The following is a 17,389-nucleotide window of genomic DNA, read 5'->3' as shown; positions in this document are numbered from 1 at the left end:
AAACAGTTACATGACCTACAGCATGATCAAGAAAGTTAATGTTTTCAACATTATCCGACTACTAAACAACTATTGATTTAGAACCAGAGTTACCGCAACTCGCAAAGAAAACAGGAGCTGCCTCCACTATTCCAGCACCATTTCAACTTCAACATTTCAACATCATCAAATCACCGATGCTTAGTCTAAAACAGTGACAACTAAAAGATACCAAAACCAATTTAGTTCAATCAACGTAAGCTAAATATGATGTGGCTGTCCATGGTTCTGATGTGTGTGTGTGTGTGTGTGTGTGTGTGTGTGTGTGTGTGTGTGTGTGTGTGTGTGTGTGTGTGTGTGTGTGTGTGTGTGTGTGTGTGTGTGTGTGTGTGTGTGTGTGTGTGTGTGTGTGTGTGTGTGTGTGTGTGTGTGTGTGTGTGTGCGCGCGTTCGTGCAAGTAGAAAAAACATGTTGACTCACCCTACTTGTAGAGAAACTCCAATGCCATCCTCCTCTCTTTCATGTTGACGAAACAGTCTATGACTCTGTCATACAGTACACACTTTTATTTTTTGCTGTCCTAGACTACCTGGATAAAATGCTTGCTCGCTAGCCTAACTTCCTTTCATGGGCAACGTTAGCTAGTTAACATTAGCTTTCTAAATCTAGCTACATATTGAACTTCCATCCTCTCAGTCCAGGGGCACAATGTATGAATTTATGGTTGGATTAGAATCGCTGTTATAATCATTGGCCAGTACGGAGAATTAAGTAAAACCACAAGTCCAAATCCCTATCTCCATCCATGGCTAATTTAGTAAAGGGACAATATTAGCAAGCTAACTAGTCACTGGAGGACAACAACACAACGAGATGCAACAATTCAAGTTGTTTCTGTCAATTACATATTTCTCTGTGATAAGAGCTAAGCAAATCCAAATTGGCTTCCCTTAACACTTTTTTTGGTGCCCCAGGACCATTCACAGTTGAGCTCACTCAGTTTAGCTCAACACTGATTAGCTATTAGTTTATACTTTTTTTATCAAAGGAGGCCAAAGATCGCTGGCTTCTCTTGCATTCAATGCTATGGGTGGCAACAATGTGATACTCTTTATGACCTACACATAGAGAGACAGATGGGCGCTGTTTCACTCCCTTGGATGCTTTCTCTGGTGAGATACATTCAGCCTCTTGCGAATTGAAGGAACATTATGAATACACAGAGAGACAAAATATATATTTTTTATATATTTTTCTTGGTACATTTTTGGGGGAAGCCTGGCTTCCCTTGGTATCCATTAATACATGCCACTGAATGTTTATGAAGTTTTGGTATGGTGTTGCTATTATTAAGCTTTAGCGACTGCAAGCTTACGATATGAAGACAGTGCGCCCCGGCGCTCCAACAGACTCCGACAGTTGAACTTGAGGTAAGGAAGTCTGTTTCAGCCCTACCAGAGTTACTCCCATAATCTAACAATTTAATGGCTATCTTTATACAAAATAGTCTTATAGAAAATGTACCAATTATCCTCCTTCTGTACATCTATATTTGTATAGCAGATGCAGTAGCCATCTGACGTAAAGAAATGCATGACAGTGTCATAGCATGCCACTGGCATATCTCTATCTCTCTCAATATCTCTGTGGTTAGGCTTAAACTTCTCTTCCTTTATTTATATATATATATATATATATATATATATATATATATATATATATAGTACCAGTCAAAAGTTTGGACACACCTACTCATTCAAGGGTTTTTCTTTATTCTTACTATTTTCTACATTGTAGAACAATTGTGAAGACATCAAAACTATGAAATAACACATATGGAATCATGTAGTAACCAAAAAAGGGCTAAACAAATCAAAATATATTTTAAACTTTAGATTCTTCAGAACAGTCACCCTTTCCCTTGAGAGAATGTCAAGAGTGTGCAACGCTGTCATCAAGGCAAAGGGTGGCTACTTTGAAGAATCTAAAATATATTTTGATTTGTTTAACACTTTTTTGGTTACTACATTATTCCATGTGTTGAAGCACACGTGACAGAACCCCTGTAACTTTTTCAAAGAACCGCTTTTAATGGATCCTCTAAGAACCTTTTGAAGAACATTCTGTGGTAATATTTTTAGCTACCCCCCTCCCCTATTATTAATAATAATAAGCATAACAATAACACCATATTTTAGTTGTCAGTGTTTATTATGATTTTACTGACAAAGCAGAATAAAAAAATCTAAATGTGAGGTAAACTCCCAGCAGAGCCCCAATTATAATGGGTATATCCTCTGGCTTGTTGATGTTCTCCGTATCCATAGTCAGAATGATTTTGCAGTGCATGGTGATCAAACAGGTTTCCTATTATATTCATCAGAGGTGTAGGGAGTGTGAAGTCTGTGAATCCAAAAATGTTTAATTATACAGATGATGAACAAAACATGCACATGATGGTATTCATACTTTGGTTTTTGTGGTAAATGTGAATGAAAAAAAACTTTTGTAAGGGTTTTCATACACATACCTTGTCCATAATGTAGAGGCCTATGGGAGGTTTGGAAGCAGGATGGTAAATGTGATCTGCATAACATACCAATACCAATTATATGCCTCCTTGTCTGTATACCTACAGACACAAAAGTGAGCAGTTCAGTCATCTTCACCCAATACAGATACCCTTCAACATATTCTTATAGCCTACATATTCTTACCTCTTTGTGGATTGAAATCCATTGAATTGTGTCCATTTTCTGGGACAAACCTTACCTTAAATGGGAGGAGATCTTAAAATTGTCCAGTTAAGTGCCTGCACCTGCTGTCCTTTCAAATTAAAATACAAATGTTTCAGTTGGGCAGTTAGGTTCCTGCAAGAACCCTCACCAACTAACGAGGCTCCTTGATGAACCCCACCTCCTATGGAGTTCTTGGAAGAACCTTTTGGGGGCAATTTTCAGTGCCAAGAAACCTGAGGTTCTTCAAAGAACTTTGAGGATCTTAGAAGAACCCTTGTTGAACCCCTAATGTTTTGTGTACAGTGGACACCTAAGCCTATAGGCCTATGCATGCAATAGGTGCTCAAATTTCTTGACAGCTGAACTGTGAGGTGGAGAATTATTATTTTAGGAAAGTAGCCTAAAATATGTTATAGCTGTTTTTAAGGACATGTAAATGTGGCTCATTTGGCCAACATCCCTAGTTTATTGATGGTACTCGCTGTGCCAGGTCGGATCTGAATGTATATGGATGTCTGTTAAATTTCTCATGTTGTCCGGCGCCAAATTTTCCCGTAGAAAACTCTGAAGTAGCATATTGCTTTTATGAAGATTTTAGAACATTCTCATGAAAATCTGTCACCAAATGGAAGGAAACCTAGCTATAGACGCCCTAAAGACTCTGGCAAGTGCACTAGTCCAGTGTCACTTTAATTATGTCTTCACAAAATGGTTTACCAGCAGCACCAAACATCTAAAGAGATATGCTACCAGCCAAACGAGCCTGTAAGAACTCCCCCCTGATACTCATCTGGAGGTTGAGTATTGTTTCATCTCTATCTCTGTAATGCGTCTGTATCTATGTAATTGTATATGTATTTATGTTAAAAAAAATAGGCACCACAATGGAAATAAGTCCCTGACTTTATTGTGCAATCCCAGTCACTTAAAAAAAAATGGGGTGTATATATGCATTTCTTTTACTGACAAATAAAATCAAACTGTGCAGAAGCCATTTGATGAATGGAAAGAGACATCTGTTACAAAACACCAAAAAGTTTAATGACATTCGGAGATTGTCAAGTCAAGCCTTCGATACAAGCCTACAAGGTAGGGAGGGATGTATTTCTGTTTGTCAAAATTGACAGTCTATTTATTGTGGTGAAAACACAAACCATGCTATTGAAGTGCACGAAGTCAGTATGCTTTGTTTATTGGTTGTGTGGTGCATTGACACAGACACTTGTTGGTGGAAAATTCATTGCATATATTTTATATAATTATAAATACGGCATCAAAATGTTGAACATCTGACTTCCCCCTAGCTAAGCATTGACTGCAGCCGGCTCTGATCGTAGTGTAATGAAACAGGCAGAGAGAGTGAGCTCGTCTGTGGTGGTCGGCGAACCCATTAGCCTTCTGGCCCGTAGCCCTGCGTGACAGCGACTGTGCCACAAAAGCATGCTGAAGTGACAAAGTCGATATCCACGTTTATAAACAGAGGGTCACTACAGTTATTGTTATTTTTGGTCAGAAACATTATTTTGAGTCAATTCTATGAGGGAGGAGGCTATTACATTTACTTTACAGTACAAGGGGAGGGTCTTGTGAAAATATTTTTTATGTTGGGGAGGGGGGTGCATTTTGTATGACACCTTGAGTCAGACCAGCCCCTCCCCCCCAGTAAATTTCCATCTATCCCAAAAGAAACTTCTTCAGCAGAGAAGATAACGCCACAGAAAATATATATAATTCTCATGAGAAATATCCACCTCGTCGCAATTCATATAAAGCTTTAAACGCACTTATAAAGCCGACACTTTCCACACACAAACAAAACTAACGCTCTCATAATCAGATTGCTGTATTTCCAATAAGCTGTTAACATATCACACGATTAAATGTTTTCCAAAAACAAACTAGATAGGGATAATCGGGGTCTGTGTAACCACCATTCAGACTGCCATTTCTGGACAACAGACTTGCACGGGCACTGGTGGCAGACAGGAAGGCACATGACGGTAGGGTAAAAGCTGTAACCTTAGCTCAGTGGGATTGGGACTGGGCTGATGATCTCTCTCTATCCGAACTGTTACCCCTTCTACCCCCTGGCATTTGGCACAAATGGATGTACAGTGTATCCAACAACTGTATAAGTAAATAAGTACACAGTATTTGAGTTGGCTTGTTAGTAAGCACCCGCTGAAGTATGTTTTTCTGTAAGATCCTACTGCTCCTCTGAAACGGTTGAATAATCCGTTTGTAACAAAAATCTAGATGACTGAATAGTGTAATCAGAATTATTCTACCTGTAGTGGCTGGTGGGACTTTAAAATCGGAGACCGGGCTCATAGAAATGAATGGAACAGAATCAATGGAATGGTTTCAAACACATGCTGTTCCATTTATTCCATTCCAGCCATTACTATGAGCTGTCCTCCCCTCACCAGGCTCTGTTCTACATTTTAAAAAGCATTGCCAACAATACCGAGGTATAAAAACATTGACAATTTCGGACCAATTATTATGAATGATTGACAGTAGGCAGGCACGTGTACAGTCGTGTGGTTTTAAAATTAGAGGGGGTCATTCTTCCAATGACCTCACTGCTCCACCAAGTCTTTGTTGTAGTTGAGAAGGTCGCAGGTCAGGAACAGGTCTGAGCGGCCACTCTCCATCACCACCCTGTCCAGTTGGAGACTGGTGGCCTCGTGGACCTCCACCAGCTCATCCAAGGGCCAGTCCAGCAGCTGGGCACTGGAGGGCATGGGGGGCAGCCCAGGCTGGTAGTCCTCAAGGGGATTGGGGTACAGGAGCTGTCGGAGGGAGGGCATCCTGACCGCCATCCTCACCAGGTCCAGGAGCCCGGCCAGGGAGAGCGGGTTCAAGGCGAGGCACAGGCTCTTCAGGCCCCGGCAGCAGCTGAGCGACGGGAGCATTGCCACCAACAGGCCGTCGGTGAGGCCACAGCCGCTAAGGGAAAGTTGCATGAGGCAGCTGGACGCCTGGGAGAGGAGGCGACGCACAGAGGGCAAGGCTGACTCATCTAGCCTGTTCTCACTCAGGTCCAGTTGCTGCAGCGAGGAGGCGTGTGGGCTGCAGGATAGATAGGAGAGGTCGGCGGGGGTCAGGCTCAGGTAGGGAAGCTCCAGCACCTCCAGCGGCTGAGGGAAAGAGCTAGGGAACAAGTAGGAGGATGGGGAACAAGTGGGAGAGGAAACAAATACCTGAGACACAGTTCAAGCTGTTCATGAGAATATACACACACACACACACACACACACACACACACACACACACACACACACACACACACACACACACACACACACACACACACACACACACACACACACACACACACACACACACACACAAAACCTCCATCTTTACAGACCACATTCTAGATACAGTGGAGAGCTTGTGCTACCTGAGCAGCATGCGGAGGTGTCCAGGCAGCCGGAGGGCAGTGAGGCTGAGGCGGCGCAGCTGACTGAGCTTCCCCAGCCCCTGGGATATGTCCTTCATTGCCCCCTCCTGGCCGGCCATGTCTCTGCGGATGTCCAGGTTGCAATAGTGCAGGCGCAAGGAGCTCAGCATGGGGAACATGGAGAGCTTAGGGAGGAGGAGAGCCAGGCCGGCCACCCCCAGGCAGCTGTAGCGGATGTCCACCCCCAGGAGGACATGACGGGGTAGGAGGTCCAGCAGAGATCCGATGCTGGAGACAGAGAGCTCCTCCACACGGACATACCTGCACTGTAACTTGAGGGGGCCTGTCGTACCCAGGGCTGCGCGCACACGCTCCCAGGAGCGGGCATTCACAAAGAGGTCGGCCCTCACACACACCACCACCTCGCTGTCTACCTCAGAGACTGCCTCCCCCTCGCCCACTTTGCCACCTGCCAGACCTGCCACTGGTGCACTCTCCTTTCTCCTCTCCATCTCCATCCTCCTCCTCACCCCCTTCACCTGCTGGTCCTCCCGCAGACACCCCAATGTCTCCTCTTTCTCTTTTCTCACAGACTCCACCAGCAGCCCGCCTCCCTCTCCTTCCTCTAACCCTCCTCCTCTTTCTCGTTTGACCACGTCTCTCTCCCTTTCCATGGCCAGCACTCTCTTCCTTTCCTGCTCCCCCTCTCTCCCGAGGGCCCTCTGAGCTGCAGCCCTGGCCTGTACAACCATGGTGCAGAGGGCCACGGTCAGTGACCAACCACCCATTGGGTCTCCCACTCCTCCCTCCTCACACTGCAGCCCACATAGGTCCAGCACCTGGAGAACACACCTAGGAATAGAATAGTGATTACATGGACAAAGATTGTCTGGTGCCCATGGATGTCTATCATCTTAGATGTGAGCTACCTCTATGACATCGGGAGATTGTAGGCTGTGAAGTTGTCAATTGATCTTACTATTAAAAAGTATTTTGTTTCCATTATTCAAAACCTCATTAACATCGCTGGATAATGTTGTTTCAGAGAAGTAAACTAACAAAGATTGATTGTGTGTTACCTTTTGTCCGACAACCCTCTGACCACCGCGAGCAAGAGAGCCTGGACACAGAGTCGATTTGGAGGACTCTGCCCCTGCCTCCGGCCGCCAGCCCGCAGAGTCCGCTCGGGCCATCGCTGCACCAATTCCCCGACAGCCAGCGGGCGGCAGTTGGTGAAGGCAGCCTCCAGAAGCGGTCTGTACAGTTCCCTGGGTACACAACCAAGCCAACCCGGAGAGGAACTGTGATCACTCACAACCTCTTTGGCACAAAGATTCACCAAGGGAAGCACCATCACTCTTGTTTTGAGCTGTTGATAGATTATCCCCAATTGTTTAAAGTAAATAAGCAAAGAATAACGACCGTTAGTAACTTCCCGGAGAGAATTAAACGCGATATGTATATTTTGCAACTTTGCTGAATATCTATTTAGCTGTCTAGTTAACTATCTTATATACCAGTGAACATTTTCTGGTAACACTAACGTCAGCTACAGTACTGTAGATATTAAGCAAAGGTCGCGAGTAGATCGTTTGATAGCATACACAACTAAAAATATACTTTATATGTAAAACCGATATCTAGATAATAAACTTCCAGAAAGTATTCAACGATTGCTGGAAATGTCTCGGGTTAAAAAGATAGTGTTGCACATCATGTTAGCATGACATGTCACACATAGCACCGATGGATCGCCTACTCCGAATCGTTTATTATGGCGTTTGCTGTTACTTACTGATGACGTGCTATATGATGACGTTATCGATACGCGCCCCATTTTGATTTTCTTTCATTTAGTAACCATTGTCACCAAAGATGGTAAACGGCTCGCTTTATAAAATAACAGTTTACTTCAATAGTGTCAGAAATGTCTAGCTTAATTATTATAGTATATTTATATTTGTGCATATAGTGTTGATAACAGGAAATAGCAAATGCACGAATGTAGGACGGCTATGCCCTATTCAAAACAACAAACGGGGAACTCGGAAATCCTCGACTTCCGACTTCAGTGCATTCAGGACATACAGAAACAAAAACAAAAAAAAACGAGCCCCGACTGAGAAAAATCTTTTGAACGGTCATCCAACTCGGAAAATTCGTCCATCTTTCTAGAGCTTCGACTTTTCGACCTGAAAATCACTGGCGTTGTGATTTGATCTGGTTTGTTTCCCCGAAGATCACTGACGTTATGATTTGATCTAGTTTGTTTCCAGAGGTCCCAGTTGTCTACAGCAGTGGTGTAAAGTACTACTTAAGTATTTTTTTTGGCGTATCTGTACTTTACTTTACTATTTATATTTTCCCCAACTTTTACTTCACTACATTCCTAAAGGAAATAATGTACATTTTACTCCATACATTTTCCCTGACACAAAAAAGTACTCATCACATTTTGACAGGAAAATGGTCCAATTCATGCACTTATCAAGAGAACATCCCTGGTCATCCCTACTGCCTCTGATCTGGTGAACTCACTAAACACAAATGCTTTGTTTGTAAATTACACTACCGGTTAAAAGTTTGGGGTAACTTAGAAATGTCATGGTTTTTGAAAGAAAAGCACATTTTTTGTCCATTCAAATAACATCAAATTGATCAGAAATACAATGTAGACGTTGTTATAATGTTGTAAATGACTATTGTAGTTGGAAACGGCAGATTTTGAATGGAATATCTATATAGGCGTACAGAGGCCCATTATCAGCAACCATCACTCCTGTGTTCCAATGGCACGTTGTGTTAGCTAATCCAAGTTGATAATTTTAAAAGGCTAATTGATCATTAGAAAACCCTTTTGCAATTATGTTAGCACAGTTGAAAACGGTTGTTCTAATTAAAGAAACAATAAAACTTGCCTTTAGACTAGTTGAGTATCTGGAGCATCAGCATTTGTGGGTTTGATTACAGGCTCAAAATGGCCAGAAACAACAAACTTTCTTCTGAAACTCATCAGTCTATTCTTGTTCTGAGAAATGAAGGCTATTCCATGTGAGAAATTGCCAAGAAACTGAAGATCTTGTACAACGCTGTGTACTACTCCCTTCACAAAACAGCGCAAAATGGCTCTAACCAGAATAGAAAGAGTTGTGGGAGGCCCCGGTGCACAACTGAGCAAGAGGACAAGTACATTAGAGTGTCTAGTTTGAGAAACAGACGCCTCACAAGTCCTCAACTGGCAGCTTCATTACATAGTACGCCGCAAAACACCGGTCTCAACGTCATCAGTGAAGAGGCAACTCCGGGATGCAGGCCTTCTAGGCAGAGTTGCAACAAAAAAAAACATATCTCTGTCCAGTGTCTGTGTTCTTTTGCCCATCTTAATCTTTTCTTTTTATTGGCCAGTCTGAGATACTGCATCCAAAATAACACTGTTTTTTTACTGCATTAGTTTTGCAGTGTAACTGCAGTTACAGTGCAGTATAACTGCAGTTATTCTGCAATTACTGCGTCCAAAATACCACAGTCGACTGCCGTTTCTGTACTTTTACTGCAGTTTCAAAACGGCAATCTTTTTGTGTAAGCGTTGTATGTGTATTATTGTAGTAATAGGTTAAGTATTTGGTCCTATATGCATTGCACGCAATGAATACATCAAGTTTGACTCTACAAATTGGTTGAATGCATTTGCTGTTTGTTTTGGTTGTGTTTCAGATTATTTTGTGCCCAATAGAAATTAATGGTAAATAATCTGTTGTCATTTTGGAGCCACTTTTAAGAATATAATATGTTTCTAAACACTTCTACATTAAAGTGGATGCTACCATAATTACGGATAATCCTGAATGAATCATGAATAATGTTGAGTGAGAAAGTTAGACAAACAAATATACCCCCAAGACATGCTAACTTCTCACCATGACAATAACAGGGGAGGGCAGCATTTTTGGAGGGGTATGATATTTGTGCGTCTCTAACTTTCTCACTCATCATTATTAACGATTCATTCACGATTATCTGTAATCAGAGCTTGTTTTTTCCGAAATTCCCAATTGTTTTGAACGCACTGATGTGTGTGTGTGTGTGGGGAGGGGGGGGTTAGAGATTTCCGAGTTCTCACTTGTGCAGACCAGCTGGCTGGAGTGTTTACAGGCATATTCAATTTCTCCCTATCCCAGTCTGCTGTCACCAATTGCTTCAAGATGTCCTCCAATGTTCCTGTACCCAAGATAGCAAAGGTAACTGAACTAAATGACTAATCACCCCATAGCCCTCACTTCTGTCATCATGAAGTGCTTTGAGAGGCTAGTTAACGATCATATTACTTCTACCTTACCTGACACCCTAGACCCACTTCAATTTGCTTACCACTTCAATTGATCCACAGAAGATACAATTGCCATCGCACTGCACACTGCGATTTCCCACCTGGACAAAAGGAATACCTACGTCTGAATGCTGTTCATTGACTATAGCTCAGCGTTCAACACCATTGTGCCCATCATTAAGCAAAGGACCCTGGGACTAAACACCTCCCTCTGCAACTGGATCCTGGACTTCCTGACGGTTCGCCCCCATGTGGTAAGGGTAGGCAACAACACGTCTGCCCCGCTGATCTTCAAGGGTGTGTACTTAATCACCCATACTCACTGTTCACACACGACTGCGTGGCCAAACACGACTCCAACGCTATCATCAAGTTTGCTGACGACACAACAGTGGTTAGCCTGATCACCGACAACGATGAGACAGCCTATAGGGAGGAGGTCAGAGACCTGGCAGTGTGGTGCCAGGACACCATCTCTCCCTCCTTGTGAGCAAGACAACGGAGCTGATCGTGGACTACAGGAAAAGGCGGGCCGAACAGGCCCCCATTAGCATCAACGGGGCTGTAGTGGAGCGGGTCGAAAGTTTCAAGTTCCTTGGTGTCCACATCAGCAACGAACTATCAGGGTCTAAACACACCAAGACAGTCATGAAGAGGGCACGACAACACCTTTTCCCCCTCAGGAGACTGAAAAGATTTGGCATGGGTCCCCAGATCCTAAAAATATTTCTACAGCTGCACTATAGAGAGTATCCTGACCGGTTGCATCACCGCCTGGTATGGCAACAGCTCGGCATTTGGCGCTACAGAGGGTAGTGCGTACGGCCCAGTACATCACTGAGGCCAAGCTTCCTGCCATCCAGGACCTATATAATAGGCGGTGTCAGAGGAAAGACCATAAAATTGTCAGAGACTCCAGTCACCCAAGTCATAGACTGTTAACTCTGCTACCGCACGGCAAGCGGTACCGGAGCGCCAAGTCTAGGACCAAAAGGCTCCTTAATAGCTTCTACCCCCAAGCCATAAGACTGCTGAACAATTAATCAAATGGCCACCAGAATATTACATTGACCCCTCCACCTCACCCGCCCCATTTGTTTTGTACACTGCTGCTACTCGCTATTTATTATCTATGCATAGTCACTTCACCCCTACCTACATGTACAAATTACCTTAACTAACCTGTACCCCCGCATACTTGACTCGGTACCGGTACCCGCAGTATATAGCCTCGTTATTTTATTGTTATGTTATTGTGTTACTTTTTATTATTTACATTTTTTATTTTTTACTTGAGATTATTTGGTAAATATTTTCTTAATTCTTCTTGAACTGCACTGTTGGTTAAGGGCTTGTAAGTAAGCAGTTCACGGTAAGGTCTACACTTGTTGTATTCGGCGCATGTGCCAAATAAAGTTTGAGTTGATTTTTACTGTATTCTTTTGTATTCTACTGTATTTTAGTCAATGCCACTCTGACATTGCTCGTCCTAATATTTATATATTTCTTAATTCCATTATTTTACTTTTAGATTTGTGTATTGTTGTGAATTGTTAGGTACTACTGCACTGTTATGTGACCAATAAAATTGGATCTGATTTGAATGGATTTGTTTAATTAGATCTGACTTGGTTTCATAGTCACAATGCCTATAGGCCTACAACAAGTTAGGATCGGCTACCATTTGTCCCATCTCTCATTTAATTGGACCCACTTCCACAGCCACAGAAAGTAAGGGTGCTGAGCACCCCCCCCCCCCGTAAAAAATATATATAAATGTATTTTAATTACTTTGAAAATAATTTTTGGTCTCAAAAGTAGTTCACAGAGCCTTTACTAGTCCTGTAATAGCTCTCATTTAATTGGACCTATTATAATTTCACTTTTTTGTTCTATGCATTTGAAAAGTGAACAGAAAGTTGATATTTTGAATTCAAGTGTGTAGGCTACCACTGTAAGTGTAGTTCTCTTTTTTTCCAGAGGAGACAATGTTTCAGAATTCGTGGGCAGTGCAGCATATTGAGGTTCAGGAGAAAGTAAATGCACAATATTACTGAATTCAAACTGAATTCAGATTTGTATACAGGTCGACAACAATTTTCAGCTGTTTTTGTGTTTCAGAAACAGTCAGCTACAGCTAATGTCAGTGCAAAAAAAGAAAGCAAAGCATTCTGCCAACACCTCCTAAGACATTTCATGAAGTTCGCCATTGATATTTCCTTTAGATAAACTGTCTTGGCCTAATTCCAATACTTTCCAAGTATACAGTGCATTCGGAAAGTTTTCAGACCCCTTGACTTTTTCCAGCCTTATTCTAAAATGTATTAATTCATTCCCCCCCCCTCATCAATCTACACACAGTACCTCATAATGACAAAGCAAAAACAGATTTTATGTTATTTTTGCAAAAATAACAAAAAAACTGAAATATACATTTACATAAGTATTCAGACCCTTTACTCAGTACTTTGTTGAAGCACCTTTGGCAGTGATTACAGCCTTGAGTCTTCTTGGGTATGAGGCTACAAGCTTGGCACACCTGTATTTGGGGAGTTTCTCCCATTCTTCTCTGAAGATCCTCTCAAGCTCTGTCAGGTTGGATAGGGAGCCTTGCTGCACAGCTATTTTACATTTTGACATTTTACATTTTAGTCATTTAGCAGTCATTTAGCGACTTACAGTAGTGAATGCATACATTTCATACATTTTTTTTTCAGAGAATTTCAGGTCTCTCCAGAGATGTTCGATCGGGTTCAAGTCCGGGCTCAGGCTGGGCCACTCAAGAAAATTTAGAGACTTGTCCCGAAGCCAGTCCTGCGTTGTCTTGGCTGTGTGCTTGAGGTCATTGTCCTGTTGGAAGGTGAACCTTCGCCCCAGTCTGAGGTCCTGAGCACTCTGTAGCAGGTTTTCATCAATAATCTCTCTGTACTTTGCTCTGTTCATCTTTCCCTCGATCCTGACTAGTCTCCTAGTCCCTGCCGCTGAAAAACACCCCACAGCATGATACTGCTACCACCATGCTTCACCGTAGGTTAGTGCCAGGTTTCCTCCAGACGTGACACTTGGCATTCAGGCCAAAGAGTTCAATCTTGGTTTCATCAGACCAAATGATCTTGTTTTTTCATGGTCTAAGAGTCTTTAGGTGACTTTTGGCAAACTCCAAGCGGGCTGTCATGTGCCTTTTACCGATGAGTGGCTTCCGTCTGGCCACTCTACCATAAAGGCCTGATTGGTGGAGTGCTGCAGAGATGGTTGTCTTTCGTTAAGGTTCTCCCATCTCCACAGAGGAACTCTGGAGCTCTGTCAGAGTGACCATTGGATTTTTGGTCACCTCCCTGAACAAGGCCCTTCTCCCCAGATTGTTCAGTTTGGGCGGGCAGCCAGCCATAGGAAGAGACTTGGTGGTTCAAAACGTCTTCCATTTAAGAATCATGGAGGCCACTGTGTTCTTGGGGACCTTCAATGCTGAAGAAATGTTTTGGTATCCTTCCCCACATCTGTTCCTCGACACAATCCTGTCTCTGAGCTCTACGTCCTTCAACCTCATGGATTGGTTTTTGCTCATGCACTGTCAACTCTGGGACCTTATATAGATAGGTGTGTGCCTTTCCAAATCATGTTCAATCAATTGAATTTACCACAGGTGGACTCCAATCAAGTTGTATAAACATCTCAAGGATGATCAATGGAATCAGGATGCACCGGGCCTCCATTTTGAGTCGCATAGCAAAGGGTCTGAATACTTATGTAAATAAGGTATTTCCATTTAACAATTTGAATACATTTGCAAACATTTCTAAAAACCTGTTTTTGCTTCATTGTTATGGGGTATTGTGTGTAGCTTGATGAGAAAAAACACATTTTTAATGCATTTCAGAATAAGGCTGTAACATAACAAAATGTGGAAAAAGGGAGAGGGGTCTGAATACTTTCCAAATGTGCTGTACAGCAAATAAGGACATTATCATAACCATAAAAGTGAATGATGGGCGTTATTCAGGTGGAGTTATAATGCTCGTTCATGCAAGCACAGTTTTATCACAGGTCTGGTTCATAACAGGAAATATGGGTATAAATCTCAATTTGTGTGCGTCCACAGTCTGTTCAGAAATAGCGCATGCAGATATTTAGTATACAATGTATGCAATTGTTATAAATGAGGCCCCAGGGCTTTTGGCACCATTGCTAAGCAGTAGCTGACTAACAGAGACTTCACGCTCCAGACCAGACACTGGGGGCCTAGGCAGAAGAAGCAAGGAGGTAGGCAGAGCCAAGCACGAGCTAGTGAGATCTTGTTGGCGCCTTCTAGCATGTATTTGCATATTTCCGTTAGGGAACGCCTACGCTGTGAAGTGAGCGTGTGCAATAACTCAGTTCGCCCTTGTATTCCAAATAAAGTCTACAAACGTCCACTCTTTTTGTAACATATTCTAGTTTTGGGAACAGAAAACGGTATTGAGATGAAATGATTCATCAATGAGAAAATTTGCAGGATGTTGGCCAAAATCCATCTCGCTCCATCTTTTCCCACTGCTGGTCACTGGGCTTCCTTTCATCACCCATTCAGATTTATACATCCGGTGAAAAATCTAGCTCATTGTTCTGTGATTGTACCCTAACAGGTACTGTTTGTCCCTCCTGAGTCACCGTAGCAACAACAGCCTCATACACTTCCTAAAAATCTTCAGAATTGATCTAAGCAAAATCAAGAAATCTGTAATTAATTTAGACATTTTTGCAGAGGAGATCTTAGTTGCTCAATTTTACATCTAGCTAAGGTGTTTGGTGCGGTATTTCTCAAGTTAAAAAATGTGCATGGAAAATTAGTCAGTCTATCAAGTCAGAAAAGTCCCTGCACACAAAAAAATAATATGTCTACAACTTCATCGTCTGCAAGCTGTATCATGACACTAGGCAACACCCAAATGCAGACACAGGAGGCAGATGGTTGGAGTTTAATATGTTTAATAAATCCAAAGGGGATAGGCAAGAGAATGGTCGTGGATTGGTAAAAGGTCATAACCAGATCAGAGTCCAGGAGGTACAGAGTGGCAGGCAGGCTCGAGGTCAGGGCATGCAGAATGGTCAGGTAGGTGGGTAAAGAGTCCAGAAGAGGCAAGGGTCAAAACCGGGAGGACTAGAAAAAGGAGACAAGGCAAAGCAAGAAAATGGGAAAAACCGCTGGTATACTTGGACATACAAGACAAACTGGCACAGAGAGACAGGAAACACAGGGATAAATACACAGGGAAAACAAGCGACACCTGGAGGGGTGGAGACAATAACGAGGACAGGTGAAACTGATCAGGGTGTGACAAGCTGTCAAACTATTGTGAATAAAGCAAAAGTTACACACTTTATCCGTGCACAGAATCACTTGCTAGCTAGCTAAAGTATCATACTTATTTGTCAATTAAGCCAGAAAGTAGTAGCTAGCAGGCACATTGAGCAGCCAGGCTACATTCAGCATATCAAGTCATTGGCGAGTGGCGATGTGTGTGCTGTGGCGCCGTCTTGTTTTTTTTACAAGCTTCTCACTATATCTATTACCAAAGTGTGTCTGTCTGGTAGTGTTTCATAGCGTATCGTGTTACAAAACAGGTCCAGAGGGACACAAGATGCTCACAAATGGATTTTGGAATATTGACAAGTTGCAGTTGGGATACAATTGCGCTCTGATCGTCTCAATTCACATTCTTCCCCAAAAAGTGGCAGATTCAAGTGATCCCTATCAAACACATCAGCAAGTGGCCACTCTATTAAGGGCTTAGGGCTAACTGTTATTTCAAAATAACATTGGCGAGCGTTGTCTTATGTAAACAAGTCTGAGGCGCTGCGTAATGGGTATGTCTGTCTCACTATCTGGAGGTTCTGGCTACTATGATTGGATAGAGCACATGCAGCTGATAGAGTGCAGTCAGCACAGCTGCTTCTCTCGTGTTAGTGGGCATTATCATAATCCAAACCCAACCCTCATTAAATCGTGATGAACACATTTACAAAACTCTGTTTTGGACAAGACTGACTTCATGACCAAAATGATCCTATTTATACCTTGCAGTCCATTTTGACACTAGAATTTATGTTTCCGACTCATATCGATGCCACATAGAACCAACTTCTCTGGTTTAAAACGGTCTACGGGGCAGTTGACATTTTTTTTTAATGTTTAGATCACATGATAACATTTCAAAGTATGCATTAAGGTGTCTGTAATGGAATAAACGTGGCAAAAACAAATGAAGACATTAATAAATGCATGCCAAGATGGTGGCGCAGTAGCTTAAAAACAGCACCCAATGTCAGTCATCTAGTGCAGGTTTTCCCAAACTGGGGTACTGGGCGTACGCACAATGCCATCGGGGGTACGCCAAATAAAAAAATGATTCACATTAAAAAAATATATAATAATAAAAAATAAACATTTTCTTCTTCTTCACATTTTCAAACAGTCCATTCATATTTTCCAACGGGGCTATACATTTGGGTGAGTGTTTTTTTCTGCCCAAAAATCTAATTAAACCATCTAGTGTTCAGCAAAATAACAACACAATGTCAAATCCATGACAGGGAGAAATAGTGGAGTGGTAACGTGTGTGCAAGTAGTTGCACCCGACGCCACTTGAGTACACTGTAGCATCCACCGAGAGGCTCTTGCTGCCAAGGGAATGCCTGACAGTTTGAAAGACGTTTTGGACACTACAGTGAAAATAGTTAACTTTGTTAAAGCAAGGCCTCTGAACTCTCGTGTATTTTCTGCACTATGCAATGACATGGGCAGCGGCCATGTAACGCTTTTACAACACTGGTTATCAAGGGACAAAGTATTGACAACAAAAAAACGAATTGAGAGACGAGCTTTCTCACATGACTGGCCTATCTGGGTGATGTTTCTTGCCTGAATGATCTGAATCTAGGATTACAGGGACTCTCCGC

At 42.5% G+C, this 17,389-nt stretch overlaps 1 protein-coding gene and 1 long non-coding RNA gene across 2 annotated transcripts; one reads left to right on the top strand and one right to left on the bottom strand.

The window, feature by feature from the left end:
* Positions 1-3,607: 3,607 nt before the first annotated feature.
* On the bottom strand, positions 3,608-7,980 carry si:ch73-174h16.4 (leucine-rich repeat-containing protein 14). The gene is made up of 3 exons (XM_014180641.3): positions 7,206-7,980; positions 6,127-6,978; positions 3,608-5,873 (listed from the first exon to the last, which is right to left on the bottom strand). Exons 1-3 carry the CDS (start codon positions 7,478-7,480, stop codon positions 5,300-5,302), a joined length of 1,701 nt encoding a protein of 566 aa, XP_014036116.1. The 5' UTR covers positions 7,481-7,980; the 3' UTR covers positions 3,608-5,299.
* Positions 7,981-8,379: 399 nt separating this feature from the next.
* LOC145865716 (uncharacterized) lies at positions 8,380-12,057 on the top strand. Its single transcript, XR_014383070.1, has 2 exons — positions 8,380-10,364; positions 10,514-12,057. It is a non-coding gene; the product is annotated as an uncharacterized LOC145865716 (long non-coding RNA).
* The last annotated feature ends 5,332 nt before the right edge of the window (positions 12,058-17,389 follow it).

This window comes from Salmo salar, chromosome 29 (genome assembly GCF_965601325.2).
Source record: "Salmo salar chromosome 29, fSalSal1, whole genome shotgun sequence".
In the NCBI taxonomy this organism is placed as follows: Eukaryota; Metazoa; Chordata; class Actinopteri; order Salmoniformes; family Salmonidae; genus Salmo; species Salmo salar.
Note: the sequence above shows the minus strand (reverse complement) of the source record. Positions and strands in the feature narration are given on the sequence as shown.

Excerpts from the sequence above, each read along its gene's own strand:
- si:ch73-174h16.4 (XM_014180641.3), bottom strand. The coding sequence starts at position 7,480 with ATGGTGCTTCCCTTGGTGAATCTTTGTGCCAAAGAGGTTGTGAGTGAT. Across the intron at positions 6,979-7,205 it reads AGAGGGTTGTCGGACAAAAG|GTGTGTTCTCCAGGTGCTGG; the intron begins GTAACACACAAT and ends TTCTATTCCTAG. Across the intron at positions 5,874-6,126 it reads CACCTCCGCATGCTGCTCAG|CTCTTTCCCTCAGCCGCTGG; the intron begins GTAGCACAAGCT and ends CTTGTTCCCTAG.